Below are 15870 nucleotides of genomic sequence, written 5' to 3'. Positions count from 1 at the left end.
TATCTGTCCCTAGAGTATACATTCCTCTTTGTTAATCAGAAAAACATGAACAATTTGGAGGTTTGTATATCTTTTAGTCTACTGGGATTGCAGAGATTCAGTGTAATTAGATTTAGTTTTAGGAAGTATTGCTCTGTTAAGCCTGAAATCATTGCCACACGGGAGTTAGGGAGTCTGTTAAAACAAGCATACTTTACCAGTTTCATTCTTTCTTCAGAGCAGGGCCCTTAGGAAGAATTATTGGAGAAGACATTTTTATTGCTTGATCCGTAATTAATTCATAAAAAGTTTGTGATAAGGGCCCCTCTGGTTTTTCTTTGCCAAATATTTGTAGCATGTTCCCTTTATCTTGGCATAAGCTGTGAGCAATGTTCGCATTCTGACATCTGCACCTTTTCTCTGAATATTTCTGTATAGTCTAGCTGTTCTAGTTGCATAAACGTGTCTGGCCTTTAATCTCCAAAAACCTGAGCAACCTGTGAATCTCCAGCTACTCAAGATCTGTAGGCTAAAGTGAGAATGGATCATCTGAGCAATCCTAGTATTGTAAATAAATTGGGGGGGGGGGGGGGGGGTTAGTCTTTCCTTTCTCCGGCCATATCTTGGGGAAATGACAACAGCCATTTAATGAACTCTGAATAAGTTTCTATAGTAATATCCGCTATGGGTGGGTGTATAACCTGTTCTGACCCAAAGTGGCATCTAAGAGTCATTTCAGGATCAGGAGTAATCTTGGTCTAGATATAGTTAACAATCAAAGACAACAGCCCAACATGTATCAGAGGCTATAGAATTTTACCTTCATCAGGGTTTAGAGTGCTGGGGATGACAAAAATTGGGTGTAAAATGAATCCTTTTTAAAGGATAAGCTAGTGGTTATGGAACATTTAAAGTCTGACCATGAACAAGGACTCAAAGAAATTTTTAAAATTCCCCCATTGGTGTGTTCTCTTCTGCTTTTATATGCCTTCTAATTTTTGATCGAAACATTCAAAATACCTGAATGTTTAATAGCCACCTAACCAGAGGCATTGCATTCTACAGTACAATACTTCATTAGTATTGTGTAGAATAAACCAGCAATGTAGCTTCTCCTACCCTCCAGGATAAAATGGGAGAATGCAAATGTACTATTATTTTAAAATTGATGCCGGGTATATTGCTTAGCTTTTGTACTATATTGCAATGAAGGGCTGTGGTTTTCATTCACCAATCATATATCAGTGTCTTAGAGGAGGAGGCAGCATCGAGACCTAAAATTTGCACATTGTTCTCTTTCATTTCAATTTACTTTCTAACTGTGTGCAATGATGACTACATTGAACAAAGCACCATAAAGGGGAATGGGGTTCTGGGGGTGTCAAGAGTCAGAAATTTACACGCTAATCTAGAGGAAGAATATAGTGAATTGAAGAAGATTAGAGACATTCGAGAATATTTCTTACTGTCCACTCACTCTGCTGCTGTCTTGATTTTCTGCCACAACATCCAGAATTCTGTTGTAAGTTTCCAATTAATTTTGTTCTACATATCAAGTGCACTCTCCCTCAGCTCTTTCTGGCCTAGTGCCTGGTTATTTAGGTGCCAAGCACTTAATTGTGTTAAAGCAGTGCCAAAGTTATTGCATACCTGGAAGATCTGGATATCTGGATGAGCTCTAGTAGGATACGAACTAAGTATTTTGTTTTCATATACCCTTATAATAATGAAAAACCTGTAACTGCTAATTACAATAGTTAAGGCCTATAAAAAAAACAATGAACATTTCCAAAAACAAAAAAAAGATGGACAAATATTTAACCAGTATCACTAGAAATCAAGACAGTAGGTAACTCATGGTCATGGTGGTTTGACACCCAAGGCGAAAAGAGCAAGCACACCCTTCCCATTGCTGTGACTATCTTTGGAAGCAAGGGTTTAAAGTCCTGTCCTTTTTGTGTTCCCCTCCTGCCTACCCCTGAACATTTTCCTGTTTTCCAGAGATTTCTTTCTTACCAAAAAGTCAGATTCCAAGTCAGAAAGCAAAAGTACCCAGATTACCCAAGCTGGTAATGGAGCGTTCTGAGACTATTCCTCCCTTGGATGGGAGAAAAACAGGTTGTCTGATGTGGAATGCAGGAAGATGCAGTTCTTAGAACACCGTAGGCTGGCTGCGCCTCCTTCAGAAGAATTTAAAATTTTAAAACAATGTATGATAAATGAGCCCTTTTAGGCAGGGCAGAATAGAATTTATAATACACACTGGATTATCAAAGGATGGGCTACTCTGTTTGATAAAGCATTCTTAACTAGGGAGAGTCTTGTAATAAAGAACCAAATAAGTCATAGATGTTCTGCAGATCTCAAATGTCTGTAAAATCTTCACACAAAATATGGAATCTACATAGACACACCAGTTTAAAGTAAAACTGAGTCTAGACGTTTTTTTTTTTTGTATTTGATAGAGTAGGTAGTCTTTTGGGAGATTTTCTGGTCCTACATTAGAGTTTTAGGGAAAATAACAAGGATCCTTGAATTACCTAATAGGTAACATTTTCAGTGGTATAGAAATTTTTCTGCACTCTCCTTTCCCAAGTAGCACTCTGTGTGTAACTAATAGTTAAAAAATCCACCCGGACATCTTACGATTAAAATTGTCTCCAGGGGGATTTGCAGAAGGTACTCTGAGCACACATTATTACTCTAGCTTCATTCCATTTCAGTCATCTTGGTATTTTAGGGACCATCTTTAAATCATATTTGTTACTTATGAAATTTCATGTTACCATTACATTATTACTGGGATTAGATCTGATTTTTATAAATATCTTAACTTTTCAGATAATTTATATACACTAATATGGTTCCCTAAAAAAACCCTGGTATATCAAGATTTAGGTGTGTTTTACCTCCTGAAGTTTCAGTGGCTACCTAAATAATCCATGAAATTACTTCTTAAATATATATTTACATTATTATAAAGACGTTAAATATAAAATCTTTGTACACGTTTGTGTGGCAGATAAGAAGAAAACATGCAAGCCATGCTGTTGGTTTTGGCTCCCTAACATTTGATTTTGGCATCGCCTCGAGTCGACTGCCTTGCAAGGCAGTCTGTCCCAAAACAAACACTAACTGCTGGGATTGTAATTGCTTGAAGATCACATCTGATTGAAAATATTCTCAACCTGAAAAAAGTATTATAAGGATCTGGAAATTCTTTGCCAGCTTGGGGAGAGCAGGGGGTTTGCTGTCATACCAATAGAATTTAGATCCTTTACTAAATGGTTTCAAAATATTTAACAGTGGTGGTGGGGTGTCTTTGTTTCCCAGAAATTTCACAGTGATTTATTCAAACAACATACAAGTTCATTTTAGGCTTTAAAGGGAAATTATATTTTCTATGTAATTTTTGAGATATCTTTCACAATTCTTCCTAATTTTTTCCCAATAATGCATGCATCTTGTATGCTGTAAGCAGATATACAGTATATATATATATATATATATATATATATATATATATATATATATATATATAGAGATATATATATATATATATATATATATATACAGTGGTACCTTGGTATAAGTCCATAATCTGTTCCAGATCCTTGGACCTATACCAAACAAATTTTTCCCATAAGAAATAAAAGGAAAATTATTAATCCGTTCCCATGAAAAATATCCTATTGTTATTGGCATTTTATACATTGATGGGGCTGTATGAAATAATTGAAACACTGCTTAATACAAAAATACATAAATACAAAAGCAATTAGAATAAATAAATGGAATTTTAACCTCACTTTACTTCGCTGAGAAGAGTCGAGTGTATACTAGGATGGTGCTGAGAAGGGAGGAGGAGGAGATGTAATGTAATTCACAGAGAGTTATAGCACGGATTGTTCACTGAATGGTAGCAACTGGCGTACTGACACTTGTGGGCAGTCGTGGCTTTGTCACGAGAGAGGTAAATAAGGGTAGCATGCGGTGTTATGACTCATTTGGACCCATAAAAGTTCTAGCAAAAGGGTTGTATACCAAGCAAGATGTCCAGGACTTTTACCAAGTTGGACTTATTCCAAAGCGGACTTATACCGAGTGTCCACTATATTTATATATATATCTAAATCAGCAGATTAAATGAAAATGAGAACAGTGGGTTCAAAAGGGCATCTTGTTCCCACAGGTAGAAAGGAGGTGCACAAGTAACCTGTTTTTTTGAGAGGGACCACAGTCTAAAGCTGGGGGGAAAATACTCCACCCCTGGAGTCCTGTTTTATACCCTTTCTTGATTCCCCCAGCTGCCAGGAGTATATACTGTGTAAGCTCCCTGGTTAAGACATAAAGTTTACAAGGAGCTTAGAACTCATTGCATTACCCCCATGCAACACTATTGGCCAAATGGCCGCCAACACTGCCAATTAAACCCTTCACATTTTAAATTAAATAAAGGTCATTATGGATCTTACAAACCCATAATTATGCCACATATAGGCCGTTTCCTAGGCTGGTCTGTCAGGTCTGTAAAGATCTGTTTGGGTATACATCATAAATCATAACATTACATCAGATACTGAGTACTGCCATTGGTCAGTTATTATAGATTTACCATCTAAATGGCTAAATATATTTACCTAACTTGGTACAGTCAAAAATCGCAATGGACATAGGAAAATCATTGTAGCCCCAATGCTTTTTATTTATGTGTTTTGTAACTGAGCTGATCTCTATCTTGAACATTGAAGATAGTCTATGTATTCTTGGTAGGTTAAGTTTAAGATGCAGTTAATTTAAAGTAATGATTATATATATATATATATATATATATATATATATATATATATATATATATGCTTTCTCCTATTTGCAAGGTTCATTGCAATAAGATTATGAAACAAAGCCTTTTTGTCCTCCAGTGCCCTTGCTATTTTACATAACAAGGCTTAGACATTTTTACAGTATTTCTTAATTCGCTCTGTATATAAATAAATACTAAAATGTCAACTTTAGCATAATATTCAGCAAGAAAAATAAATAAATAAATGCAATTAATAGGACAAAGAAAAAATTGTAATAGCCAACTATGACCTCTTAAAAATGTGTTAATATTCTGGAAGAGAGAACTATACAGGGCTCTTGGTGGATAACATGCTGAGAATATGCACACGTTAGCCAGGAATAAGGCTGGAACTCCACTCACACTTTCTCATCTGTTCCCTGAAAAGGAAATATGGAGACATAGTAAGACTAACTACATAGGTATTTGCCCCCCTTGGTGACTGTTAATGTTCAGCCTGGCACCCCTTTTCTTAACATTTTTTAACAATTTTCATAATATCAAAAATGTAAAATTATTTTATGTTTGTTTAAAAGTACATTCCAGTAAACTTTGAACTTTTACTATAGAAATACATAAAGAAAATTCAACCTATGTGTCCGGGGTTTTTTTTTTTATCTTTAAAGTGCATGAGAACCTTGGTCATTTGTTCATTGTCTGAAAATATTTGGTTGCTAGCAGCCTAGTGTTCTGGGACTATGGTAAGGATAATTTATTCTCTGATAATAAAGTTTGATCAAATGGTGGTTCCCTATGCCATCACATCTTATATGTGCCCCAAGGTAGGAATTTTGCATGTGTGTGACATGAGCTGGACATGAATACAATGAAAAAGTGGGAGGAGGTAATACATTCTGTCAGAACAAGGGTATGATTATGAGCCCCTAGAAGAAACAAGAGTCAAGGGAAATTTGCAAAACTTGAGTGAATGACCTTGCCAATAAAATGAGGAAGCCATGGTTGCCCATATATCCACTCACTCACTCATAGTTTTTATTCTAAAGGTATATATAAGATCAGGTAATTTGTTAGTTGCAGTAGGTATATCTTGTCTACGTTCCTATTGTTTTATATATACAATTTTATATATATAAATAAAAGGTGCAGAGTTTTTTTTTTAATTTTTGCATAGGTTATCATATGTGAGTGGGTACATGATGAATAAGATCCTGGGTAGAGAAGATGGTAAATTTATTCCTAGAGGATAACAAATAGTTAATAGTGCATTCAATCTGGAAATATTTTGTTTGAAGCTAATCTTGACTTCATGATAATCAGGGTGCATCAAATTACTTTCTGCAACCAATTGAGGCATCTTATTATTTGCAGGGCATTGAGTATCAACATAGGGAATAGATTACTTCATAAAAAAGATAAAACAGCAATGAAGACATTATTCTGGAGCCAGACTTTTTTATCACCAAAAGAGCAAAAGTTTTACTAAAGTAACAAAAATTTTAACACATGAGAAACACTCTATAAACTAATGTGTGCAGTGAACCCATCAGAGTCATATGCATGTGATCTTCTGTAGGGTAACCAGTAATAGCAGAGCTGCAGTGTCTTAAAGAGGACCTGTCATTAGAAAATAAACTTCGGTTATATTATACACAAAGTGGAGGTATCCATTTGTTACATTGCATCGTGTCCATGTCTGCATGAAGTTACCATTTCAAAGTTAATGTAACATCTAAAGCCATTTTCTTTTACAAAACATTTTTTTCTGCCTATGTCTTACTGGGGTGTTTTCCCTTTCACAAAAAGAAGCAATAGTAAATCTTCCCATAGTAAGGGAATCCTAAGAAAGTTGTCTCAACCATTCAACATGTCTACTACTGAAGTGAAGCCAGTACAAAAAAGAGATGGACAATATCTAGTGATATCCTTTAATCCATTGCCATTGTTCATATTTTATCGTTTACTGATATGTACCATTTACTTGCAACTCAGTGAATTGTTTTGCTGTTTATAATTAGAGGACTGATTATTATGTAAATATTATTAAACTTCCTCTATTTTTCAGTTCTCCAAATACAGGCAACCCTAAGGCTAGGGCTGCACTAGCTATTAAATCTCTTTTTTTTCAAGAAATGTAAGTAGTTGTTGTCAGTCTTCTTCAGCAATAATTGGTTTACCACTTACCTACCGCAGGGCCACAATGGTTCCCTTACTTCAGTTAAAAAGAATATTTTCCTGATGACTCGCCATGCTTAACCTTGCTTTCTACCCAATACAAACATTTTCTGCAATTGCAGCACCAAGTACCCCTAAATGTGATATATCCCTCAAATAGTAAGGGATGAATGCCAGAGAATAAGATTAAGACCAGGCAAATATTTGTCCCTGGATTCAATCTTCTTTTCCTAAACACGGCACTAAGAGTATAATTTGTAAAAGAAAAAAATTACAGTGTAAATGAGTTTGTATAATTTGTAATGGCAGATTTGTTTAGATGTCTAAATATAACCCATGAATAATTTTGTATCCCTTTCTGAGGCTTGAAAAATTACTAAATGCAACTAGTGGATCTCATAAACTAGACACAAAATATTGTGTGTCTGTGCTTGTCTTACATTAGAGCAGTGGTAACTATGCTTTGTCAGTTCCTATCCTGATCATGACTATAAACAGCAATGACAGGCTGATATGGCTACCCAGGTGGTGTCAAACCATCTTTTGACTTCTCCACCTGTGTGACAGAAGCATTGGGAATTCCTAAACAGAACTGAAGAAGTTTTGGTCTATATTGAGATTATGTTTTATTACAACTCCAGAGACTTGCACCAGGTAGCCCTGTATCCTTGGATGTTATGATTTGTGGCTCGTTTTTGCTTTCATTCTACTCCCTATAAAAGTAAATGCATGCTTAGATATACTGTAAATACTCAACTATAAACCAATCCAAATATAAATAAAGTTATTCTTTTAACCTGAGAATACTGGAAACTTGCTTTGAATTGAATATAAACCTAGAGCACAAAATGTCACTGTCACCACTCTGGAATTCAAAACAGTAATCAATAAAAATGCCAATAACTTTAATGTGACTAAATACATACAATAAATAGGACCCACATACTGTATAAACTGTGATTCTTTTTCTAATGGCATTTTGAGGATCCCTTATGCTATATACATATATATATATATATATATATATATATATATATATATATATATATTTCTGTATACAAATAAGTATATGTTAATATTGTATACGAATTTTGCACTGTATGTCAACATTTAATTTATGTTGACTTAATACAAAGCTATGCACCTGCAGTATGAAGCACATAGTTGGGTTCTCTGGTCATCACCAGGTCGTGTCCTATTAGAATACCTATATAGGAGGCGTCATTTAAATTTAAAATTTTGTCATTCATACATCTGCTTCAATACAAAGAGAATCATTGACCAAAAGCATGCAGCACATGAATTTGGAATATGTTTTAGTTTCCAGAATAACTTGATAAATTAATGGTAAGGAGGACAGACACAGAGTATGCATTTTCATAAATAGTCAGTAATAACTGCTACAGTATTTCTGTATGACAGGTTGCCTTTAAGGAGCAGTCCAGAGCCCAACACCGAAGCACTAATAGAATTTGCGGTACAATGTATAAATTGTATTCTTGTAACAATGTCTCTATTCTTTTTTTCCAGGTGCAATGTCACACTTACACAGGATATTGCTGGTGCGTTACACCTGATGGTAAACCTGTCAGTGGTTCCTCTGTGCAGAACAAGACTCCTGTATGTTCAGGTATCGAAGAAAGCCTAGGTAATATCATTACATGGCTGGTAATGTTGAAACGAATGAGGATATCTCTGCTACTGCTGAGATATGAAATTTTTCTTCAAAATCTAATCCTCTTAAAACTATTCATAGCCAGAGGTTGCTTAGAAATTCTCCCAATGACAAAATGCCTTGAATCCTATTTCTAGAATTATTGTTTTTTTTAATATTGTTTATTAAACAGCATTAATCTGTTAGGGTATTCATATCTATTAGATGACTGTGCCTTGTTTTGCTAGATTTTGATTTGATTGATAGATTTAGACCGCATCAATAGTCAACAGTGTTGGTAATTTCAACAGCCATTCTCTATTGTTATTGTTATTGACCACATTCATCTAAAAATATGCAAAGTAATGATTTCATAAAACTGTGCAATCCAATTAAATACATGGAAGCAAACACAGAAATTTTGGTTATCTACAAACTTCATGTCAAAAAAATTGATGGATTACCAATTTTAGAACAGCTAAAATGTATTTCCTTTTTAAGTTCAGCTTGATTTTATTTCATATGCCTCCAGATTGATTTTCTAATGTAATAGGTGGTTGCTTTGACCAAATGAGAGGTGATAAGGTGACACCAAGCTTGACCTTACAAGAAGCCAGAATTTGCACAACTTCAGCTGCCTGAAGTATCTCAGGTTGTGATAATCATCTAGACATCTAATTCTTGACAGTTACCTTTGGTATTGCATTCTACACAACATGATCCGTTGGAATAGCTTCTGGTTATAACATGTTTCTATAAAAAACCTTTGGATTGTGTTTGCTTACCTGTTTTCTTGTCTGTAGTGAGCTTAAAGCAACAGCTCAGTGTAGTGGTTTGCCTTTGTCTACTTTATTTCCAGACTGGAAAACGCAGCATAGCTGGCTGAGAGATGTTTGCTACATGTCATATTTATCAGTAGTTATGAAGAAGAGATGGCTACACGAGAGCTGAGAGAGTCTTCTTATCAAATTTATTAGTACTTTTTGTCAGATGGTCATTATTGTAGGAGCACAGGTGACTTGTGACCGCATACGTGGAATCACATATCCTTTAAATTAGGATTAGATTTAATTATTTTTTTAATTACTTTTTTCTTTAAATCATAGTGCAGTTGTGTAACTGAAAAACTATTTTATGGCCAACAATTGCAATAAAAAATACTTGCTGTAGCAGAAATGCCAACTTGGAAGTAGCAAGCCTTTAGTGCCCATGGTTCCTAGCTTTCCAATGTAATGACAAGGAATAATTTATAACTAAACTAATCCCTTTAGCTTGCTATAAAATAACAGTTTCTAAACTGGCATGCTATACAGATAATGTTCAAGTGGTTGCAAATGCATTGAGGAACAATAACAATTACAAAGCACAGGAGACACCTTGGTTGTTACAAGAAATAACAAAATAACAAATCTTTTTCCAATTTGAGAATAATGATACCACAATACCACATACCAGAGTGATAGCTGTACATGGTCCAAACTTATTCTAGACCCTATGGCATCTGAAAGGGAACTTTGTTACAAAGGTTTTGACAATGCCTTTTTATCAGGATCACAAAGGATCTGCACTAATATCTCAAACAAAAAAGAAGTATGTGGTGTTGTAGCTAGTAACCAACCATGTGCCTACTTCCCTTTATTGGTCTGCATAAGCAAAAAAAGTAAATTGTGAGCTATGGAGCAGCCATTCTCAGGGTTCACTGGGACCCTATGGGGTCCTTTAGAGTTTGATAGGGATTCCTGGAGCTGTGGCTGATTGACCTCTCATTTGATGGTGCCTGGATAGTTTATGGGCCAATACAACTTAAAAGACCCAGCAGCATGAAACCAATTATCTATTCATCTGTTTAAGGAGGGGTGAGCTCTCTTCTTACTAACCCCTGACAAATTGATTCTAGCAGGGTTTCCGCTAGACCTGAAAATATTTTAAGGGTTTCTTGGGGTAAAAAGGTTGATAAAAACGACTTTAGAGGCTCAATAATTACAAGTAGTGCAGATATATTAAGTACTGTTTTAAAAATTTGAGTTGTGTTGGAGTAAATGCATGCAAGTATTAAGTATACTTGCATATATACTTGCAAGTATACATTTTATTGTTAATTCCATGGAAGTGGTGGTATCTTGCTCACACTTTGACAAAACCTTGTTTTTTTGTGGAGGATTCCAATACCTTAATGGCCTAATAACCCGCATTTTTGTGTGGGTATTACAAGACATTTCTGCAAAAATAAACAAGAATGAAATTTTCCCCCAGTAGCGATACAAACCACCATAAAAACAGATTTTCTTGCTCTTCCAAACAGAAGTTGTACCAAGCTGGGGTTTAGTACGACCCTACTTGCCTAAGATGGCCTGATACTGATGCATGGCTGGCAGATGATTTGTTATTTTATATCATCTTATTTGTCACAATAGCACTACTTCAATGTATTTAAAGTTGAAATCTCAGGAAAATCCAAAACTAGCCTTCCAGCATGGTGTTCCCTGGGTTAAATGCTTTTTGTCTGAGGTACCATTTAAAAGCAATTTTGCTTACCCTGCTCCTCCATTTCCTTTTCTTTGTGTAACTCAGCCTCAGTTTCACTTCAAGGGTAAATTCTATCTTTAAAATATCACAAATGCAAATTACATTTTATTGATATTTTTCTTTTCTTTGCAGGGTCGGTAACAGATAAGCCCTCAAGCCAGGGTAACTCAGGCAAGAAAGGTGAGTGAAGTTCGATGATGTGCTGTAAAATGACAGCCTACAGCAGATTTATTTCTACATAAACTCATAAACATTTTTAATTATATTGATATTCTATCATGGGCAGATCTACCACAATAGCAGGCTGTGGATCTACCACATGGCCTTCCGTGCAGGAAGTTCAGTGTGGCCTGGTAAACAATACTTTATTTGGACACCAATGACATTTTACTAACTGCTTATGATAAGACAAAATATAAATGTAAGAATCATTAGATAAGACATGCTGCTAGAGATTGCTGTAGAAAGATTTTGTCACAATAGTGGGCTTGCCTTTAAAACGTTATTTTAAAAAGCCAGGGGCCTTTTTAATGATTGGTAGATCTGTCTTTTCTACTTTTAATTATTTATTACAGTAAAGATTATCATGATATTGGTTAGTATTTTAACAATATGATAATGTATTTTCCTCTACATTCCAATTATCTATATGATAAGAACGCATTTGTCTACTAATGTTAAAAATCTAAATTTAAAAACCCACTATAGCACAAAATATTGTATTTTGGTATCTGTATGTAGTGATCAATTGCAATAATAGGATTCAGTATATGAATCCTTTTTTCTATTTCACAGGCTTTCTTTATTTTTTTTTTCTTCATATACATGCAGACCAAGCTGTCCAGCAAAAGTAACAGTTACAGGGGTTGGGACAAACTATATAACCTTTCCAGGAATGCTTACATCAGTCAGCATCTATTCATCTTGTATCAAGTAAACAAATATTTCTGTAACTGTTTAATGTATTAGGTGGAGTTGAGCTTTGGTTTGTGTGTTGCTTACAGTTTTAAAACTACATGTACAACTTACATTGTCATGACCTCAGGGTGGCAACAATACTGCACATTTTACTTCATAGTGTTGTTGCCCTGTAAAAGGAAGTGAAAACAGCTCTACTGGCAGGTTCAACAGGTGATACATTTATGTTACAGGAACTGAAGCTGCTGATATATATATATATATATATATATATATATATATATAATGCATAGTTCTACTAGATGCAGATGTCTTTTTATATCAGTGCTCCAAAAGTTCTTCCACTGGACTGGTTATTGAACTGTCACATGCAGTCAAGCAATACTAACCAATACCAACTAGAAATGTGTAGTTATGATTAGTTTAAAGTGGATGTTTCAGTAAATTTACATGCATTTCCTATCCCACGGTGATCATACTGTAACATTGGAACTCTGTAGCAAGTATTATATTCACAACTCCAGATTAGTGGAAATTTATCATACAATCTATTTGTATAATACATTTAAGAAGAATAAGAGAAAAATCCTAAATATATAATGCCTTACCATTGTATATTTGTATATTCCCTCATTTCCTATCTCTTTTAGAGTGGTTTTCAGGACAAACAAAGAGATTTCATCACCCTTGCCGGGAAATATATCATCTCCCCATTATATCCAAAATCCATAATATCCAAAAATGCAGTTTGGAGTTAAAAGCCCATCTCTTGGCAAATATTACTCATCCTTCACTTCCCTAACATATTACCCCCCCACAAACCCCTCGGAGATTCAGACATATTTTAGGATGCTGAGTTCGGATTTCACAGAGAACCCCATTGTTGCATTGAAGTCTTAGACTACCGGGTTTATTTGCAGTACATAATGGGGACACATGAAAACAAGTACTTGTACATAGAATATTAAAATGTTTTATTCTTCTTTACCACACAGATAGGTAATATGTAAATTAGGGTTTAAAGGTTTAGGAAATTAGATCTGTAACTTTAAGGAAAACTGGCCTAAACACCACATTCAGAGAGTATGATTAATGATTTATATTCTGAATAGAAAGGTTATCAGTGGTGTACCCCAGGGTTCAGTGTTGAGATTATAAGTACCGTTTCTGTGTTTGCAGATGACACTAAACTCTGTAATGGAATTAAGTCCATACAGGATGTCTATAATCTACAAGCAGACCTGGATGTACTATTTCATTGGGAAGCCAAGTGGCAAATGACATTTAATATAGATAAGTGTAATGTTGTGCAGTTGGGGGCTAACAACATGCATGCTTCATACTGTCTAGGGGGAATACATTTGGGGGAGTTAGAAATGGAAAAGGATCTGGGGGTTCTGGTAGATCATAAACCTTATAACAGCATGCAATGCCAAGCTGCAATATCTAAAGCTAGTAAAGTACTTTCTTGTATTAAAAGAGGAATAGACTGCAGAGATGAAGACATAATCCTGCCCCTGTATAAAGCATTGGTCAGACCACATCTGGAATATGCAGTCCAATTTTGGGGACCAGTTCACAAAAAGGACATTGTGGAATTGGTGAGAGTGCAGAGAAGGGCAACTAAACTAATAAAAGGAATGGAGGAACTCAGCTATGAGGAGAGATTAGCTGAACTGAATCTATTCTCCCTTGAGAAGAGACGTATAAGGGGAATATGATCACCCTGTATAGGAATTTCCTTCCTCTGGATCAACTATGTCTATAGGGTTTTATATCTGGAATATGTTTATTTCCCTTGTGGTTGAACTTGGTGGACTTATGTCTTTTTTCAACCTAACTAACTATGTAACTATATAAAGCCCTACAAGTTCTTTATAGTTGCTTTATTTATTTATTTTTTTTCATTTTGATTGAAGGGTCTCTTCTATCTGGACGTTGCCATGCAGACATGTTAAGGCTTTTTAACATAACAAGACATTAAAACTTGGGTAACGCTAGCAGAATTTTACCAGCCATGTCCTCTTCCAACACAAACCTTGACATTTCCTTCTTTTAACAGCCCTTGGCAAACACAGGAAATAAATATTAGTTATCTATTTTTAGAAGATCCATAAACACAAAGCCTAACTGCAAATAACCGTACTGGTTCAACATAAAATACTCTTGATGATATAAGTGTGTGTGTGTAAATATATAATAACTACATTATAATTTATTCTCTATGTCCTCCAAACTGAAGTGCAGTCCTTTTCACAAAGTTGTTTACATTGATTGGTGAAGCAAGTATTTAAAGAATAGTAATCACTAGAGGTTACATTAACCCTCTTAAATTCTGCGTACATTGGTTGTTTGCAGATTTCCAGCTGTTTGTCAGATGATAACTACGCAAATTTTCACAGCAGATGTTTCCATCCTCCATTCATTGGTGGATAAACGCCTTTCTGTGTGGTTAGCAGTGAGTAAACACCCTTCCATGCGGTTAGTGGTGGATAAACTTTCCATGCAGTTAGTAGCAGTTTCTGCACACAGGACACTGCAAATATTTCTTTTTTAACCGCTCGATACTGAGCCTTCCCTTTTCAACCACTTTTGTGTGTATTAGGCCATTCAGATTAATGGCTTTTTTATACAGAGAGGTTGGGGGGGGGGGGGGGTGATGGTGGGTGGTTAACCGCCAGTGTTAACTGGGCCTAAGTTGTATTGCTGCCCAAGGTGACCTGGGGCCCTTATATAGAAGCTTCACCTCCGGTATCATGCAATTATGTTAATAAAAACTATTGCTAGATAGTCCGTGTTCAGTTCATATGCTGAATTTAGCAACCAATTCCCTACATGAGGACAGCAGATGGGAGCACAGTAGGAAAATACTTTACTCCAATATTGCATTTGTGAGACCTGTTGCTGCCCAATGAAGGAATTGTGAGAAATATAAAATCCTGTGAGGGGTTTAAATCCTTTATTCAACGATTAATCATAAAAAGTTTTGTTTTACTGCAAGACAAGACTGTTGGTGCAGCAGAAGGAGTGAGGCTTTCAGGGCATGAAGCAGAGCAAAACTTTTGATAGAGAAATTCCATTTTTGAAGTCTTTGGATTGTTCAACCCAACCCCAATTTGGAATAACTCAAATTCATGTTTTTACTGGACCAACTTTTTTTTTAAAAAGGAACATTTACTGCCTGTATCCAGTGGCCAACCTTTCTGAAAGTATATATAATATGTTTTTTTTGATGATCCAATGGCCTTAGTACCTTTTGGTTCACTGACTTTCCTACCATGCATGCTTCCTTTATATACAATCAATACTAACAGAATTGCAATGTCATGACAGACATTTTAGAAAGAAGTCAGTAAATGTCATTCTCCATATTTTTCTCCATATGTGTGAGCTATAAAAATACAGGTGATAAAACAAATCCATCCAAGTGAATATTGGAATGTTACACACAAGGACAAAGTAACCAGCAGAGAGCTAAGTATTTATATAACTAGCTACGACTTAAGGTGTATGCAGGAATAATAACTCTTTCTTTATGATCTGCCTAATCCTGCGGCGTCTAATTTTAGAATACCCCCTTAGTTTTGTGTACTTTTGTACAAAGCTTGCCAGGTTTCAGTGCCAAGTCTAAGACCTCATCATTTACTTCATAGTTTAAATGGTGTGAAAACTCTGGAGGTGTTCCTGTTTTGGGGAAAAAATGACAGGCCATGATTAATCATTCTAAATCAGCATGATGGACAATCCTAATAACAGCTGTGTCATACCGAGACTTTTGACCTGCTGCTGATTTGTGGAACGTGCAGTTATTTATTGC

The 15870-nt window shown here is 35.4% G+C and overlaps 1 protein-coding gene across 10 annotated transcripts in view; it reads left to right on the top strand.

Moving 5' to 3' along the window:
• SMOC1 (SPARC related modular calcium binding 1) overlaps nucleotides 1–15870 on the top strand; it is a 117986-nt gene that overhangs the window by 59632 nt on the left and 42484 nt on the right. For 6 of the 10 annotated variants that reach the window (XM_072428906.1, XM_072428902.1, XM_072428901.1 and 3 more), the window contains 2 exons: nucleotides 8486–8603; nucleotides 11268–11315. In XM_072428906.1, coding sequence (XP_072285007.1) covers nucleotides 8486–8603; nucleotides 11268–11315 — 166 coding nt within the window. The remainder of the gene's footprint in view (nucleotides 1–8485; nucleotides 8604–11267; nucleotides 11316–15870) is intronic. The other 4 variants (XM_072428907.1, XM_072428905.1, XM_072428903.1 and 1 more) reach the window with 1 other exon arrangement.

Source organism: Pyxicephalus adspersus, chromosome 12, assembly GCF_032062135.1.
Source record: "Pyxicephalus adspersus chromosome 12, UCB_Pads_2.0, whole genome shotgun sequence".
Taxonomy (NCBI): domain Eukaryota; kingdom Metazoa; phylum Chordata; class Amphibia; order Anura; family Pyxicephalidae; genus Pyxicephalus; species Pyxicephalus adspersus.
Note: the sequence above shows the minus strand (reverse complement) of the source record. Positions and strands in the feature narration are given on the sequence as shown.